This window comes from Pezoporus occidentalis, unplaced genomic scaffold (assembly GCF_034315485.1).
Source record: "Pezoporus occidentalis ecotype Australia unplaced genomic scaffold, CSIRO_AGI_Poc_V1 ctg37, whole genome shotgun sequence".
NCBI classification, from domain to species: domain Eukaryota; kingdom Metazoa; phylum Chordata; class Aves; order Psittaciformes; family Psittacidae; genus Pezoporus; species Pezoporus occidentalis.
The window spans coordinates 635,984-652,871 of record NW_026915691.1 but is presented as its reverse complement, the minus strand read 5'-3'; the positions used below and the strand labels follow the sequence as shown (position 1 = coordinate 652,871).

Genomic DNA, 16,888 nt, shown 5'->3' with positions numbered 1-16,888 from the left:
GCCTGTAGGAGTTACATTCTTTCCATTCTCCTCCCCATTCCTCCAGGAGCAGGGGGACAAAAAGGGGGGGGGAGTGAGCGGGCGGCTGCATGGGTCTGGATTGCCGGCTGGGCTTAAACCACAACATCTGTATTACCTGAAGATTCCAAGTTCTGTCTAAACTTTTCCTATGGAGAAGAATGCAAAATGAACCTCGGGTCTTGTTAAGGTCTAACACTGGGAAAGGGTCTGGCTGTTTAACAGGTTCTTGCACTGTGTTTGGAAATGAACCTGCTACCTACAGAATGTCTCTGTTTGAAGGGCCCTGGCTCAGAGCAGGTAAGATTCAACCAGACTGCTCAAGGACCTGTCCAAGTGAGTCTTCAGCTTGTCCAGGATGGGGGTTCTGCAGCTCCACTGAGCAGCCCAAAGCAGCAGATCTGGTTTCACGTACCTCTTTAATCTGGGCTAATGCACTGCACTTGTGTCTCACCCTGCTGCAGGGGGACTGATCCACCCTGAGATCTCCCCTAAACACTTACCTGCTGCAAAAAGAGCTCTCAAGCTCTGACTGGGAAGCTCTTGTGAGGACCACTGTGGCACCAGATGACCCCAGGTTGCTTCCACCCACCCCTCGGGGCAGAATTCTACCTGTTAACCTCAGCAGTTCCATTGGTGGCACCAAACTCTCCCAACAAACGTGATTTTCAATAGCGTGACTCTTCCGTTCTGCTTTTACTTCCACTGGAAAGTCCTGGACAGTCCTGCTGCGTGTGGACCTTCCCACATTCCCATGTGAAAGGGGGGCTGATGAAGCCGTGGCCTTCTCACCAGGCAGCGCACGGAGAAGGCAGGAACCAGGTTAGTTCAGGGAGTGCAGCAGCGCCTGTCTCAAAAGTAAATGACAATTAAAGAGCCTTTAAATGATGTTCAGTTCTGTTCATACCACACGGAACCTGCACTGCAGGACCGTGAGAGTTAAAGCAAATCCTTGCAAGAAGAAAACTCCACCAACAGCTTCAGTAATTCAATAATTTATTCATCTAAAAAAGTGTGTAAAAGTATATAGCTCTCATCCACAAGGTATATATGAATGACATTTAAAATGGAGGTCTTTATTATTATTGTTTCTTTTATCAAAGTCTGTTTTTAGTGTATTGTACCAGCGATAACTGCGGATCTAAAATGAACTTCACATTTTTTTTTGCTGTTTTCTCTCAAATTGTCGCCTGGATAGAAAAGAAGCTTCACTGCAAAATGCTCCGAGAAAAAAAACCAACCAAAAACCCAAACCCAAACCAAAATAAAGAGAGAGAAAGTCAGAACTCCCCCGAAATGTACAGCTTTTACAGTTAAAAAAGGTTCGGAAATATACATCCAAGCATGCTGCCCCCCCCCGCCCGGTAGCTCAAACAACTGTAATAATAAGAGTTCTAATAACTCGGATTTAGGCAGGAATTTCCAAAGGTAGAAAGAAAACCAGGAAAATAAAATACCTTTCTGCACTCTGTAGGAAAGCCGGGGCTTTACATTTCAGCTGAAGTCAGTAAAAAACTCACAAGGAAAATAATGCATATTTAAGGGAAATATTATACAGAACTTTTCACACTGAAGTACATAAGGGTTTTTTTTTTCTTTAAAATCTATTGCCATTCATTTCTTTTGCACAAAAACGTATAAATATGTCACCAGCTTCTCTTAACTTAAAAACATTAAATAAAAAGACACCAGATGAAAACTTCTCCTCTCGCTGCCCTTGGTTGCGGTTTGCAGTTTTGCTTAGAACCAGGTTTGCTGGGGCAGAAACGCCCCCCGGATAAAAACGGCCCCGTTAAAAAGAATAACCAAAAATAAGAATAATCCAAAGTTCCGATGAATCCTGGGAACAAAGAACCCCCGAATGGTAAAAGATTACAAATGGCTACTTTACAGTTCGTCCTCCCCAAGTTAAATCTGTTTATACAAGTTTACAATCTTCATCTTTTTATGCTCTTCAAAAGGCCTTGAGAATTTTCTTTTCTGATTAAGAAAAAATAGTCCTGCAATATTTTTAAAGTCAATTTTACACTGTACACATTAGATACAAACGCTTTGCTATCAGGTTTGTCTTTTTTCACCTATACATTGCAAAGAGGATACCCACATGGGAGGGGTGGCGCAGAGAACAACATCATCCATTTACAGGTCACGTCTCTGCCTCCACCTTCTCATGACACAAGCCTTTTTTTTTTCTTTTATATAATTTGCTTTAAATGTTACATTATCTCAAGAAAAATACTTTTTAAAATCATAGATTTTCCTTTTTTTTTTTTTCTTCTTTTTTTTTTTTAACCAGAACATGAAAGTCTTTTGGAAGAACTTTAAAATTGGTGGGTTTTTCTCCACAGATAGACACCAAGGTCACAGAGCCTGATCAAAGTGCCCGACCCCTCCTGAGGCAGCCCCTGCCCGCTGCACAGTGCAACAACAAACATTAGAAAACGGAGTTTAAATAGAAACCCCTTGAAGCCTGGAATGAAGGAGTCATAAAAATACTTCAATTAGCCATTAACCTTTACAATGGCAATCATTTTCCTAAACAAAGTCACTTTGCCACCACAGTGGTAGAACTTCAAGTACTAATTTAATGATATAATTTTTAAAAATTATTTCTTTGAAATAATATTCCTATAGTCAGAAAAAATACACCAGATTTGGAACTGATTTCGTGTAAACAAAAACCATCGGTTTTGGATATGTACATGGACGAGCCTGCCCCAGCTCAAGGGCGACTTGGGTTTCAGTAAATACTTTTCTAACACCACTAAATTCACTGGAAATATATTTCAATCATAGCTCTACAATAGATTCATTTACCACTTCCCGTGGGCCCTCACAGCGGGCTTTAAAGTATTTTTCCTCCCTACCTCTCACTCACTCACTCTCTTCCATTAGGTAGTGTTATCCTTCATTGAACACTGGCCGTCTCGTGCTTTAAGCAGGCTGAGTGCAGGTGAGAAGTCCTTAGGACACAAGGGTGCCCTTCCAGACTGCGTGTCCCTGCCCAGCTCGGGTTGTGACGAGCTTCAGGTTTGATTTCTAGGTCAGAAGAGTGAGAGGTCTGTAGATAAATAACCCTACAGCGGAACGGAGCTGGATTTTGAAGAGATTCGACTGTTCCTGGTCCTTTATAATTTAATCCCTCCCCTCCCCAAACCTCAAAATAAATAAAGTATCTCCAGACCGTTCATATCTACATGGACAGGTAACAAATGCATGCATTCATCCCAATCCACTCTGACAGGAACTCCAGGTAGACAGAAAACTCCAATATTTATACGAGACTACAACTGCGTGGGGTTTGGTTTGGTGGTTTTTGTTCTGTTCCTCCCGCAAAGTCCCAGCTGACGATGATCAAACAACAAAACAAGTTGTGGACAACCCAAACTGGTCACTACAAGGTGTTTTTCCTTGCAGGGCTGAAACTGCTCTTGGTTGTTTCTCAGAGTTCCCAATGCAAAAAGATACTGCTAAGTCTTCCTTAAAAAAATAAAGTATCAAAAAAAAGCATCACACTGACCAGTTGTTACTGGGCCACCAAACTAACACTGGCTTGAGGTTACTGTGTTCACTGTTCTTGGATGTTCCCAGATTTTGGACTGAAGCTGCCAGAGATGTTAATGGGTACTTGAGTTTTGAACACTGCAGAATTCACACGTGCTCTTGGAGGAACAGAAGCACAGCACAGGACTGGTCTGAAGAGAAGCAAAATCGGGATCTTTGCAGATTGTGGCACGTTTCTCAGGTCGAGGGGAGAAGAAGCCAGAAGAACAAGTGCTTTTCTATCTATTAGAGTATATTCATGATGGCGTTGTACAACTGAGTGAGCACCACAAAGTGGACAGGAAGGCAGGAGCTGCGATCCTGAGTGGCAGGGTTACACGTAAGCCAGGACAGTGCATTGTACTGCTCCAAAACGAACCTGCAGAGAGACACACAGAGAAATGAAACTGGGATCATTTACTGCTTCCTCTCTGGGCTTCTCTAATGATTTTCTTGGAGGTGTCTCTGGTTCCTCCCAGAGACAGACTCATGTGGACTGCCTGGCTGGACTAACGCTGGCGGGGCCGGCGCAGGAAGAAACTCCCTGAAAAGGGGAGAATGGGAAGCAGGAATTTTTAGGTTTAAGATGTGTGAACTTGAACGAAGCTATTCAAGTGTAGGCCCTCCCCAGCACACAGCTGAGATCTGGGTATCACAGAGGTTCAAATCCCACCACCTTCAAGGCCTTGAGTCCTGAACACATCTAAGGACTCTCTGGGCAACCCTTGCCAGCATTTGATCACACTTCTTGATGCTCATTTCTCGGTTAAGAGCATGTTTGCTCCCTGCCTGCTGCCTCATAGAAGAGATCTTTCAGTCGCCAACACGTGGGATGGAGGCAAGCACAGCCCTGTATTAACTCAGGAAGAGTATCACCTTTCTATCCCAATTCCTAAGACACCAGTATCAGAAAAGTACTGTTATCTCCTTCTGTAGGTCAGTTTGGTTTGGTCAGTAAAAGTAATGACTGGCACAGGCCAGATTAGCCCACTCAGTAAACAGAACACTGGGAGATGAAGAGGTCCCCCTGGAATTCCAGAGATCAATCCCCAGAACCTTAGGGAAGAAATGCAAATCCCAAGAGGCCTTACCTCAAGACATCTGATGTAGTTTTAGAGTCAAGGGGGTGAGGAACTCGCTGAGAATTTCTGGCAGGTAGAAGCTCATCTGTCTGCGCTACAGAGATATGGTGATGTAGTGAGGCCTGTGTAGAGGAAAAGAGCACAGATTAACTCTTCACAGAGCAAGATTCACACTGAACAAATACCTTCTGAGTTGTCTCAGGACACCATGGCAAGTTGGTGATTCTGCACTGACCCCACCATGACCATGTGTATTTCCAGGCTCCATAATGGCTACATTTTTGAATAAACTCACTTCTCTTTCTGACTAGAATGAAGGATCTTGAAAGAAAACACTGAATTCTGTTCTAGATGTTAGCCAGGGGAGAAGTGATGAGGGGAAACACTTGGGAAGTGTCGGGGGTTCTTTTGGTACTGCAGTATCAAACTCCGCAGTAGGAGCCAGTGGCAGAGGACCACGTGAAGGTGGTGTCTGAGCAGATGGCACACTGCTGCCGTTGCTCTGTGCTGGCACACTTTCTGCCTGCCTTCCTGTTCTGCTGGAGCAGGGCTCCTGCATTCGTTTACACAGGAGCAGGAAAGGGATTTCTTCTTGATCTTGAGCAACCATGTAAGCCTTTCAGGGGGCAGCTGGATACGCCACACAGCCTGCCAAGGCACTGCCTCTTTTATACTCCTCCAATTATGGCGCACGCATTAGAGATGAAATACTGCAGCATAAAAATCCTTCATCCAAATCAAAGATGACTTCAGTCTCTATGCCTCACGTGCCGTGCAAGTTTCCTGGTCGCAGCACTGTGCAGTGTAACAGAGACAGATCCCTGCTCCCTGTCCATCCCCTGTCCAAACCAAACCAGCATGGTCCCAATCGCACTAAAGGTTTCATTCAGCCTAGATCTGAGAGCCCAATTGGGCTGGGCTGGGGTGGTGGGGCAGGGAGGGGGGATGGCTCCTGCTCTGGTGCAAATGGAGTACAAGCTTACAGAAGAATTCCTAACGTTGCCTGGAGCTCTGCTGACTGGGTTTTACTGCTGGAACTGAAACATGCTCTCCGGATTACTCATTCACAAAAAAGGGTAGTTTTCACTTTATCATAAAACTTCATCTCTAGCTCCAAAACCACGGTGGCTTATTTTGTGCATTACTTTGAGATCTCTGTTTTGGCAGCTGAAGGAAAAGCACGCAGGGAAATCTATCCCTGAAGAGCACAGAGTGAGCAGTAAGGTTCAGTATTTACTGGTGGAGGTGCTATGCAGCCTGCCACGCCAACTGCAAGTCATTGTTAGCATCAGTCCCAACGTTGCTTTTTCTGCATGAGGAAAGAACTGAGACACTGCTGACTGCCTCAGAGACATGGATGAGGGAGCTCACTTGAGAGACTCACAAAAATGTTTAGTATCTGTTACCCATGCTGGGAATGTGTGAAGTGGTACTAACTTGATTATTGTACACGTTGTTTGCTTTAATAGTTACATGATGCTATCCAAGGCAGGTTTTTCACCTTTCAATGCTCACTAGTTCACTTTTTGGCTTCATTCAAATAGGCAGCTGTATGACACTCTAGGGGGATCAGTGACTCTAGCAGTTGCATCAGTTCTGCTGTATACATGTCACAAGCACTTGCATTTCTGCAATGGAGGGTATCAGCTTCCCTCTGACACTACAGACTCCACTGTGCAACTTCTACAACTGGGGAAATAGACACGTAGAGTAAATGCTCTGTCTGGAGGTGCTACTCGCTTTTACTCTGTGTCACAACTGGGTTATGGTAGAAGACATCTCTCCTGTCTTAGGCTGACTGAAAATGGAAACTGGAATACCCCTGTAACACCAGACACAGCTGGGATGATTCTGTGTTTAGAAGCTGTCAATCTACTCCATTTTCAGGTAAGGGCCTTTAGCAACAGAGAATTATGTTTTAATAGCCCAAGTATATTCAAACCTAAAATTGCATTTCCGTTTCCAGAACTGTCGCAGCTGTGGTAACATGCAAAGCCAGCATTTTGGAAGAAAACTCACAGCATGTTAGTGGAATTCTAATTGTGTTTCCCCTGTGAAAGGATACCAAGACAGACCTTCAGGAAGAGCGGACACTGGTTTTGGGCCTGAGGGCAGGATGACCAGAACCACTGCGGGAGATTCTCAGCTTTGGCAGTCGATACGAAGTATCCAAGAGCAAGCGGCTGCTGCTTCAGTTCTTCAGGGGCTTCTCTGGAAAGGAGACGTTCCCCTTGGCTCTGAAAGGAGAGTTGGGAAGGCAGGTTGTTACTCCATGTTATACACCTCACTCCAACAACATCGATTTTGTTTACTAATTACTCAGTATTTAAATCAGCTCTGTTCTGAATGAGCTCTCCTTTAATCATTCACGAATCTTAGTCAAAGTTGTCTAATCCCTTCCTTTTTCCCCTGCAGCTGGGCTCCCCAGCCTTGTGTTCCAGAATCCCTTTAGATGGTCTTTCAGCTTGTGGAAGGATGTGTTACACACTCAGATATGGAAGAACGGAGAGTGTCTGCATCTTTGTTAGTTTGGTTGTGTCTGATTTTTCAGTAACTTATGTTGAGAGCTTAATAAAACCAGGGTACACTTGCTACTCCTTGCTGTGGACACAGGACGCTGTGCTTTGGTTTTATTTGTATTACTGCACTGGGGAAGTGTAGGGGGCAAGGAAGTAACCGTCCTGCCTTGCAGCTTATGTCACTCACTCATTTATTCATGCACTGTATTTTTTGCAGTATTCATTACTCATGTTCTCATTATGCAACAAAAACCATTATTTAGTGAGGAGAGAGTTAAACAACAAGAGACCAGCTGTAAAACTAAATTAATGGGCATGTATGTTTGTGATTTGATTTCTGGAGTAAAACTGACCTGAACCTTCCATACCCATGGCTGGTGAGTAGCAACCCACGTTGCTGCGAGCCTGTTTACCCCATCCTGTGTGTATCTGCACACAGCCTCACCTATCCGGAACCACAGCGCCAAGCCTGCCAGGATCTCCTCAGCTACCAGAAGGGGTGTTTGCTGTTCCGTTCTAGAGGACATTCCTATTTTAAACACATTTGGGGTTTTTTTTGGAAACACCCTTTATTATTTTGCTCCATCCCTGGCAGTGTTTAAGGCCAGGTTGGGCAGAGCCTTGGGTGACACGGTCTAGTGTGAGGCAGCCCTGCCCATGGAAGGAGGGCTGGAACTGGATGATGTTAAGGTCCTTTCCAACCCAAACCATTCTGTGATTCATAAAGGAAAAGCCCAAAAGATGCCTGTGAACTATTTTAGCTCGTAACTTATCTCGGAAGAACTGGAATAGCAGCTCCTTTAACCCATAAACATCTTCTAAGTCAACAGGTTAAAAGACTCCACTATACAGAAACTGGCTTAACCACACCGCCTTCACTGCTAGTCCTTCAAGCAGGTCCTTCTCCAGCAGCAGTGCCTCGACCAGGAATCCAAGGCAGTTAAACACCCCATAAAGGCAGGGGAGGCTGCGGCTCAGGAGCCAGGCAGCCAAGTGCCTGCTGAGCACTGAGGACACGCGGCGCTGAACCGCAGCAATCAATTACGGGTTACATGGACGGAGGCGCGACCTTCCCCGACCCACGAGGTAATGATCACACGCTGCTGCTTTTGTCAACCCCAAAATTACACAGCAATTACCAGGCCCTCGTTAATGGTTAAACTGAATTACTCTGACAGGTTCGTCTAGAAATGGCTTGTCCAGGCCTCTAAGCTCTTTGGTCATTAACCTTCCAGGGCTGCTCTTAAAGCCACTTGGATGGAGTTCCACAGAGAGCAAGTTCTGTAAACACATCCCTGAAAGTGGTACAGGATAGAGATGGCTGAATGAACTCCATGAGAGAGAGAAGTTGTAATGAGTGACGAATTGTGATTTGTGGCTGGAGGGTTTAGTAACAGCATCTAGAACATTTAATTTGCCACATACCAGTTTGAAATAACCAAGTGACAGCAACGTGCAATTGTGCAGCCTTTGAAAAGTGGGCTGGAGTATCAACATAAGGAAAGGTGGTTGTGTACCGAGATCACAAAACACAGTGTTAGCATTTCTGTGGCTGAGGAATTTTTCCTTCCAGGTGGGGAACTAACTCCATTTAGTGAGTCCTTTTCAGGAAGTGAGAATTCTTCTCTTAAGATCTTCCTTATGTTTAGAAGAATGCAGTGCTGTGTTACAGAGGCTGAATGGAGCACCACAGAGCTCAGCTGTAGGAATACCTCCTGTACGTATCTATTTGGTACTTGCTTTCATAGCAGTTTTACAGTTAAAGCCACCAGTGACAGCCACAAGATCCAGTTATGTATATTATACAGACTTATGTATAACTTATCTGTTATCTGTTTCCTGTATACAAGTCGGCCTGTTTCTTTAATAAAATACTGTATCATTTAGTAAAGAAGCAATATGCTATTGCCTTAAATGTACTATTTCTAGAATAAAGCTTCTCCACAGGGAATTCTGAAGCATCATACTTCTCCACACTTGTGATGGCAACCACTTGAAGAGCACAGCTAAGTCTCTTTCACAATTACATGGATGAGTAAAAGAGTTCCATCAAACATGATCCAAGGTGTGCTAATGCTGATTCAGAAAATACCCTGAATTACCCAACCGAATTTGCATTTTATGTAATCTCTGGTGTTGGAACCAACTTTGGAAAAGCCACTTCAAACAAAACTTACTAGCCCTGTGTGCTCTGGGCTAAGTTTTACTGAGCAAACAACATTTGCACAAGCACCCACAGCACCTGGGGAGTCCCTATGGGCAAGGGTTATTACTACCAGAATTAGGTCCCTTCTGCCCCCCTAGAAACTCCCATGAAGAGAGCTGCCATCTGCCTTTCTCTCAAAGACTTGTCACATTGTGCCAGGGACATTCCATGTGATTTCCCAGAAAAAAGCTTGGATGAGTCCAGATTTTTACAGGGCCACACAAAGATAAAGCTTCTCTCTCCTCTCTTGCTTTCAATTATCTTTACACTAACAATTAACTTCAGAGATGTAAAGAGCCGAGGCAGAGGCATCTTCAACAGCAGTATTTAACCACCACCTTCAGTGGTAACAGTAATTTCTGCTGCTATTGACCTGGTTATGTTTGAGAATCTACAGGAAAAAAAAGGTTTTGTTGAAGGATTTGGGTCTTTTTTTGCCTTTTATTTCCAGTAGCCTGTGCCCTGAAGTGCTCCAGCCTTACCCTACTGTGCTGGAAGTGAGATCCCACTCCAATGCCAGATGGTGATCCAGGGGAAGGAACGGGGGAGGAATTTGGGGAAGAGTGAAGATTCCCTGTTATTAAAATTCTGATGTCATTGTCCATGTCATCTGGGAATGGGAGGTCAAACATGTCATCTGGAAAGGAAAAGAAAGAGAAATTATTCCCAGTGTGCTGCTGCACTCATTTTTTGTCAAGAGATTTTTTGGGATTTATGAGCACTCCCTTTAATTCATTATCATACTTCTTTAACATTCTGCTGAGGCAGATGGAAGCAGAGACAAGCACCTGACTGTTCAATTCCCTGCAACCACACACATCTGAAAGGGAAAGTTGGCAGACATCTATTAAAATAATGAAGCTGAACAGTGGTCAGAGATGAACACAAATCCTGTCACAGCAGCTTCATCAAATCCGAATGGATCTTCACAACACAAAAAATGACCCTTCTCTGCAGCTGGTCTCAGAAATCCATTCACTACACACTTGAAATCCACCAAACAAAGCGAGGTGTGCTGTTCACAGCATGTGCTGCTCTTCAGGCTTTGGCACTTGGCTCCAAGTATCCTGGAGCAATCCCAGCAGCTTCAGGGGCACTGCTCGCAGGATCCATAAGGGCAGCAAGGCCCCTGCTCCTGAGCTGTGGAGTTCCATGATTATTTCAGATACTGCGTCAGGATTTCCTACAATGCAGCTTTTAATGTTTTACTTTAATCTCAGGAATTAAATACAGTTGTATTACCATCATTTGCTGGTTTTATTTGGTTTATGTTAATATGTGGGAGAGATGTAAAGATACAGTGAAAATGTGTTTGCATTCTGTGAGCAGCACATTCCATCTCGCAGGCATTTGCAACACTGGTTACAACACCACGAGTGATTTACACGATGGAAAGCTAACACATTATAACACAGCAAAAGCTTACAAGCATCACGATATGGTTTATAGGGTTTTTTCCTTATCCAGAGTTTTCAGCAGGCAAAGGCATTTAAGCAGTATAACAACATTTGAAGTACACTTCAGGACACAGAAAGGGACAGTGGGAGCCATCTGAATTAGCTGGACTAATCAGAGCTGCAGCAAAATTTATGCTAAGACACATGGAGCCCTCAATAAGAGCTCTGCATTTCTACATATTGAAATCATTTCTCTTGAAAAAGCATCCCCTCTGCATGAAAAGGGAAAGGCCACATCTACATTGAACTGATTTCACCTGAAGGCCCAGGGTGGAAATGCGCAGGTGGTTGTTTTTCTGAATCTTCTAAAGAGAAACAATTCACTGCAAGAGCAATGAATTAACTCAAGTTCATTAACTTCTGTCCTACAACCTCAGTAAACAAGACAGAACTAATGTCATGCTCTGCTTAGCCTCCAAAGCATAAATGAGATGGCTAATAGCATAGGAAGCGGTTTAATCATTAAGTAGAAGAGAGTTAAGAAAATTAAATCTAACACCCTTTTGGAAGCACCAGCTCTGGTCCCTGGTGCTCATTAGCATCTGGAGCACTCCAGGGCAGGTTAATGCAGGTTAAATATTTGTCAGCACAGCACTCAGCAGGGCTCTGGGGCCTGCAGAGGACAGCTGCTGCAGTGTGGGGAGGGGTAACTTCCCTGCTGTGAGGCCTGCTGGAATTCCAGCAGGAACACATCAAAGCAGACTCTTTCCTTAAAAATAGTGGGCCTTTCTTCCTCTCTACACTGGAACTTCGCTCTGCACAAAATACTTCTGATGGAAATGTTTGTGGTTGCTCTTGGTTTAAATTATTTTATAGTAATTTTTAAGGACTGATGGGAAAAGAGTTAGGAAAGATATAAAATAGTACCCAGAGTCTTGCTGACACAGACTACAGGGTTGCACACGCTTGCAAAAGCACAAGCTAACACAGAGTTCTCAGGTTGGTCTGCTCTGCCTGTTTTGGAAGATTCAAACTCTAAACCACAAGCTGCTTACACAACATGCATCAAGTGCACCACTACTGCAAACCTCATGTGACCTGATCCAAGCCACAACAACAAGAAAAAGCGTTTTCAAGTCTGTGCCGTTTTGCACACTGACTGGTCCGTATTCCATATTCCTTATGGAATAAATGAGCACAATTCCCTGAAAACAGACCTCAGAAAAAACCTTGTCCTGTAACTGTATAAAGTACAGGGGTGTTCTCTTCAAGTTGAACTGGGTGCTATGGTGTCTATGGGAGAACACTGGTTCGCTCAGGGTTTTTTATTCATGACTGGTGCAACTCTGCTTATGTCCTCAATAGCCCACAGAGCACTGGTGAGTGTCTCAGCTCTTACATGAGCCACTGCTTACTTACCATTAGTAGGGCTGAATCCATCCTCATTGGGGTAATTTGCTGGTGCTACCTGGATAGTAGCAGAGGTTGGGAAAACCAGGATGTGTGTACAGGAGGCGTCCTGCGGGGTGTTCAGCTGAGATGACTGCAGATTCAGCGCGGTGCTCCGGCCAAACACTGAGCCCATAGTGACAGCATCTGCCAGAACAGAAGCAACAGCAGAGACGTTCATTTCCATCACCTTCAAAATAGGTGCTCTGTGTTCAAGTCACATTTCTGTACACCTAATCTGGGCTTGCAAGCTAATACACGTTTGAGGGTTCTTATCTTAAAACGAGTTACTAGAGGAGCTTGAAATCAAGATCACAAGTTGTACAGATGATTTTGAGCTATGTGAATTCCCATACAATGCCTCACCTTTCCTTTCATTCTGCTGCCCTGACCCAATGACTTCCCTGTTAAATGAGCAAATGAAGTTTATTTTGACACGGACGTCTGTGTAATTATGAAATATACCCCACTTCAGTTGACATGAGGATAGCAAAACTTGCCATCTATTTTCTCACATTACAAAATCTCTGCTTTGAAAATTATTCAACCTGATGAGTCATGTTCAAGCTTGCTTAATTCTGCTGCAGGGAGTATTCTTTTATTTCTAAGCTTAACCCCCCTCCCCCCCCGAGTAGTTGGCGAGGATAAGTCACCACGTACATTTAAAAGCACATGTGTACATAATGCAACAAATAAGTAAAAGGAACCCCAAAATTTGAATATATTTCAACTCAATTCTGTGGACTGCTGCTTATAATAGAACTTTCTAAATACCTTAAATATATCTGGAATAAGTACATGTGGAAAAGCAAGCAGATCTGTCCTTACTCCCATCTGCACAGACTCCTGCTCTTTCACACTGTGGACTCTTACAGAGGCTGCAGTTGTTCTTGCCTCATGACTACATCACCACAGTCAGGTGATGGGGACTGATCTCCCCAAAGACGTGACCCCTTCCAGAAGGAGCCCATTGCTTTGACAAGGACAGTACATGCACTACTCCTTCCCCTAGGAGCTGCACTCCCAGCATAGTTTCTTGTCATGGTACTCTGGGGAATTCTGCCAGCTCAACCTGTTTTCTACCATGTTTAGCCATGGCAGTCCAGGACTTCCTGTTGGACTCGGAAGTCTTCCCAAATTCATGGGCTTCTGTGAAAAGTATGGAAAATAAACAGTTGGATAAAACCTACCCGGCATCACGACAAATGATCCCTGTGGCTCCATAGCGACGAGGCAGGCACTGAGGATGGAAGGGGAATCTGCTGACGAGATGCCGCACATGCGGCACACCTCCTTCAGTTGTTTGCTGATTGTCTGCAGGGAACATTCCCCAAGGAGGATACTCCAGTCTGAAAGGAATAAACATTATCATGGGACCAAATGGTGCAAATAGTTACGTATTAGTAACACTTTGCAGCATAGGGCCCTGCAAGCCGGGTATTCTGTGCCCACTCCATGGGGTTTGTTGGTCTTCCATGAGCTACCTGATTACTCAGCCACATCCTGAAGAGGATGTGTGTCTTTAAGAATGGGTATTTCATTCCACCTGTAGCTAGAGGAGGTACTGACCTGGTGTGAAACAGGACAATGGGCACGGTTTAGGAATCAGAATCGAATCCCATTTCTGTTTTGTGACAGGATAACTATTGTTCAGATCTCTTCCCTAATGTGACAAAACCCACTTGGAAGTACACTGTGAAAATTCTAGTTAACCTACACAACATCTGCAGGACATGAGGAGAGATGTCAAACCCGGTGTAGAAAGAAGCAAATCGTTTCTGCAGTCAGGGTGGGATTATCGCTCTCAGCGTTCTGGTTTTCAAGGCCCACGATCAGGTCTGTGAGTCATTCAGCTTGTGCACTAGGCCCATGTCTCCACTGCAAGCCAGGACAAGGGGCAGTGCTGACACCTCCTACCTTTCAGCTCCCCGTGGCCCAGGCGGCCGAGCCGCCCGATGACAACTCTCCATGGCAGGGATGTCATCTGCACGATCCCAACACACCACTCCCACAGCTTCTGCAGCCCGATCTTCCGTGCAGACAGCTTGCTCCTCCTTGACCTGGAGGTTGAGGAAGACAAAAACCCAAGAGTGAGAACTGAGTCCAGGACAATGTTCAGAGTTCTGTTCTCTAGAATTAGTTCATTGCCTGCCCTCCGCAGGAGTCCTGACAGTCCTGGAGAGTGCCCAACTCACCTTTTACTAACATGAAGCAGAAACAATACGTGCCTGCTGTCAGTACTATTACTGCAGTGACATGCAAGAGATGTCAATATGCTGAGCAACACACTGGTTGTTCTTGAAGGTAAGAATCGCAGGTAGGATTTGTAAACCAAGTGTAAACCAGTATCTTATGTCCTCTGCAGTTTTTAGTTATGAAAATGCCAACTGAAATGTTACCACTGTAACATTATCATGATTTACATCAGCAGGAAATACGATTAGAAGGGATGTGCTAGAGCCTGAGGAGTGAGGGATGACAACGATAGTCCTAGATGTAATGTAAAAGGTAAAGGGTTTTACCTGTTTGGTAGATCGATATTAACTATGCAGGTTTCCAACAGTTCACCATGGAGGTCAGTGCAGGATGCCAGAAGCCAGCGCTGATCATGAGACAGACAATAGCCCACAAAGAGCACGTTGTATTTCTGACTGGCCTCTCCAAATGTTTCTCCCAGCTCTGTCTGTTTGTCTTTGATGGGTGCTAGTATGAACGGAGGTGAGTATAGCTGGATTGGGCTGGGCCTCTGTAAGAAAGTCATCAGCAGGTAGACCAATAACTATTTAATGCATGAAACACACAAACACAGATGTCAGTGAGTACAGGAAATGATAAATCAAGGCATTCACAGTCAAGAGAGGGAGTGGGAAAGGGTTGTTACAGACAATCCACTTCTGTTGGCTAAAACTGATGCACTCCAAACTCCCATGCTGGAGATGCTCACCTGCCTGAGCAATGAGGTTCAGTGCTCAATCACCCCTACAGTAAATAAGTTTTCTTGTGTTTCTTCATTTAAACAGAATTTCTTGTATGTCAGTGTGTGCCCGCTTGCCTCTTGTCCCCCCACTGGATACCCCTGAGCAGAGCCTGACTCCATCATCTTCTCTCCCTCCCAGCAGGTCTTTGTGTACATTCATCAGAGCCCTCCTGGTAGGACACTGCAGCTCTCTCAGCATCTCCTCAGTTGCCAGATGCTCTCATCCCTTCATCATCTTCGTGGCCCTTTGCTGGATTTGCTCTGGTATGTCCATGTTTCTTGTACTGAGGAGCCCAGAACCAGACCCAGTACAACCCAGGTGATGCCTAACCAGTGCTGCGGAGAACATTCACCTTCCTTGCTCTGTCAGCACTCTTCCTACTGCAGCCGCCTGCTGTGGGCTTTCTTTGCTGCAGGGGCATCTTGCTGCCTCACACTCATCTGCCCAACAGGACCTTCAGGTCTTCTTCCACAAAGCCCCAACCCCACCTTTGCTTTGTAACTCCCCTCTGAAGAAAAACCATGATGGGCCTGACCAGAGAGACTCTGTAATTTAGAACCAGCCAGGGTATTAATTGTTGAGCCGAAGTTGGGAAGTGCGATGCAGCCTGAGAGCAACACGTGGGCAACACGTGGGCAGAAAGTTGAGATCTGGTTAATGATGTATGCTAAATGTGAGCTCCTTGTGGAAACCATTCCAGAAAGGAGATTAAACATGAAATGCAAAGTGCAAGTTAACCTGCTTAGAGGAGAAGTCAGTTATGGTGTTTTCCTAAGAGACATGGAGGGGGCTCCTGTTTCTGCCCAGGACACTTCCTGCAAGCATACTCCCCTGCCAGCAGTGCACAAACATTAAGTAAAGGCAGGGAGATGTCTGCAGGCGTCTTGCAAGTTTATTGCTCTTCCCCTTACACCTAAATAGCTTGAAGTATGACTTCAACTTGCTGCAAAATCCGTCCTGCTGAACAGGTACCTTTTTGAGGGAAGGGTGAGGAGAGAACGTGAAGAGGAGATGCCGGAGGTGATACTGCTTTTAGGAATTCCCAGTGAGAGCTTAGGGCTTTACGTGAGTAATGAAATGTGGTGTTAGCTTGGGTTTATGATGGTTCTGAATCGAGGGGCTGAAATCCTAACAAGCATGTCTTTATCTCAAGGTAAGTGTTTAAGTGTTTAGTTAGTCCATTAAATCTAAATAAAACAGTCATCCTTATCTTTCAGAGAATGAAAAACATCCATGGAAATTACGGTGGATTACTCCTCCTTTGAAATCCCTGCAAATCCACAAACAGGGCTTGAATATTTACTGTTTAAAATAGAGATGGCAGATAAGGATCCCACTGAAAGAGGGGGAATTCTCCAGTACCTCAGGGAATTAATATAATATCTGTAATTAGGTGCGGGAACTGATTTCATATATATGTGTGTATAAATAAAGGTTGGACATAAACACTTTCTTGTAGGACTACTGCAGACTGAGATGACACAGTGTCTCAGGATCTGATTCCACATGGATCTTTTACCCTTTTACTTTATGACTCAAAACCAGAAGCTTAAAATGTTTTGAAAGCAAGTAGTCTGCCACTGTTCTATTTTCTATTAAGTATTGATTAACTTCTCCTTTTATGTTATGTCTTATGTTATGTCTTCTACACTTTGAAGAAATATTCCTAAAAGTATTTTCTCTCCTCTTTCTGCAA

The 16,888-nt window shown here is 44.5% G+C and overlaps 1 protein-coding gene across 1 annotated transcript in view; it reads right to left on the bottom strand.

Moving 5' to 3' along the window:
* Window positions 1–997: 997 nt before the first annotated feature.
* The window catches only part of MED13L (mediator complex subunit 13L), a 185,853-nt gene continuing 169,962 nt past the window's right edge, over window positions 998–16,888 (bottom strand). Inside the window, exons 24-31 of the mRNA XM_062631140.1 lie at window positions 14,737–14,960; window positions 14,132–14,274; window positions 13,405–13,563; window positions 12,185–12,361; window positions 9,851–10,005; window positions 6,719–6,880; window positions 4,653–4,765; window positions 998–3,940 (exon numbers count right to left, since the gene is read on the bottom strand). Coding sequence (XP_062487124.1) covers window positions 3,808–3,940; window positions 4,653–4,765; window positions 6,719–6,880; window positions 9,851–10,005; window positions 12,185–12,361; window positions 13,405–13,563; window positions 14,132–14,274; window positions 14,737–14,960 — 1,266 coding nt within the window. The 3' untranslated portion in view covers window positions 998–3,807. The remainder of the gene's footprint in view (window positions 3,941–4,652; window positions 4,766–6,718; window positions 6,881–9,850; window positions 10,006–12,184; window positions 12,362–13,404; window positions 13,564–14,131; window positions 14,275–14,736; window positions 14,961–16,888) is intronic.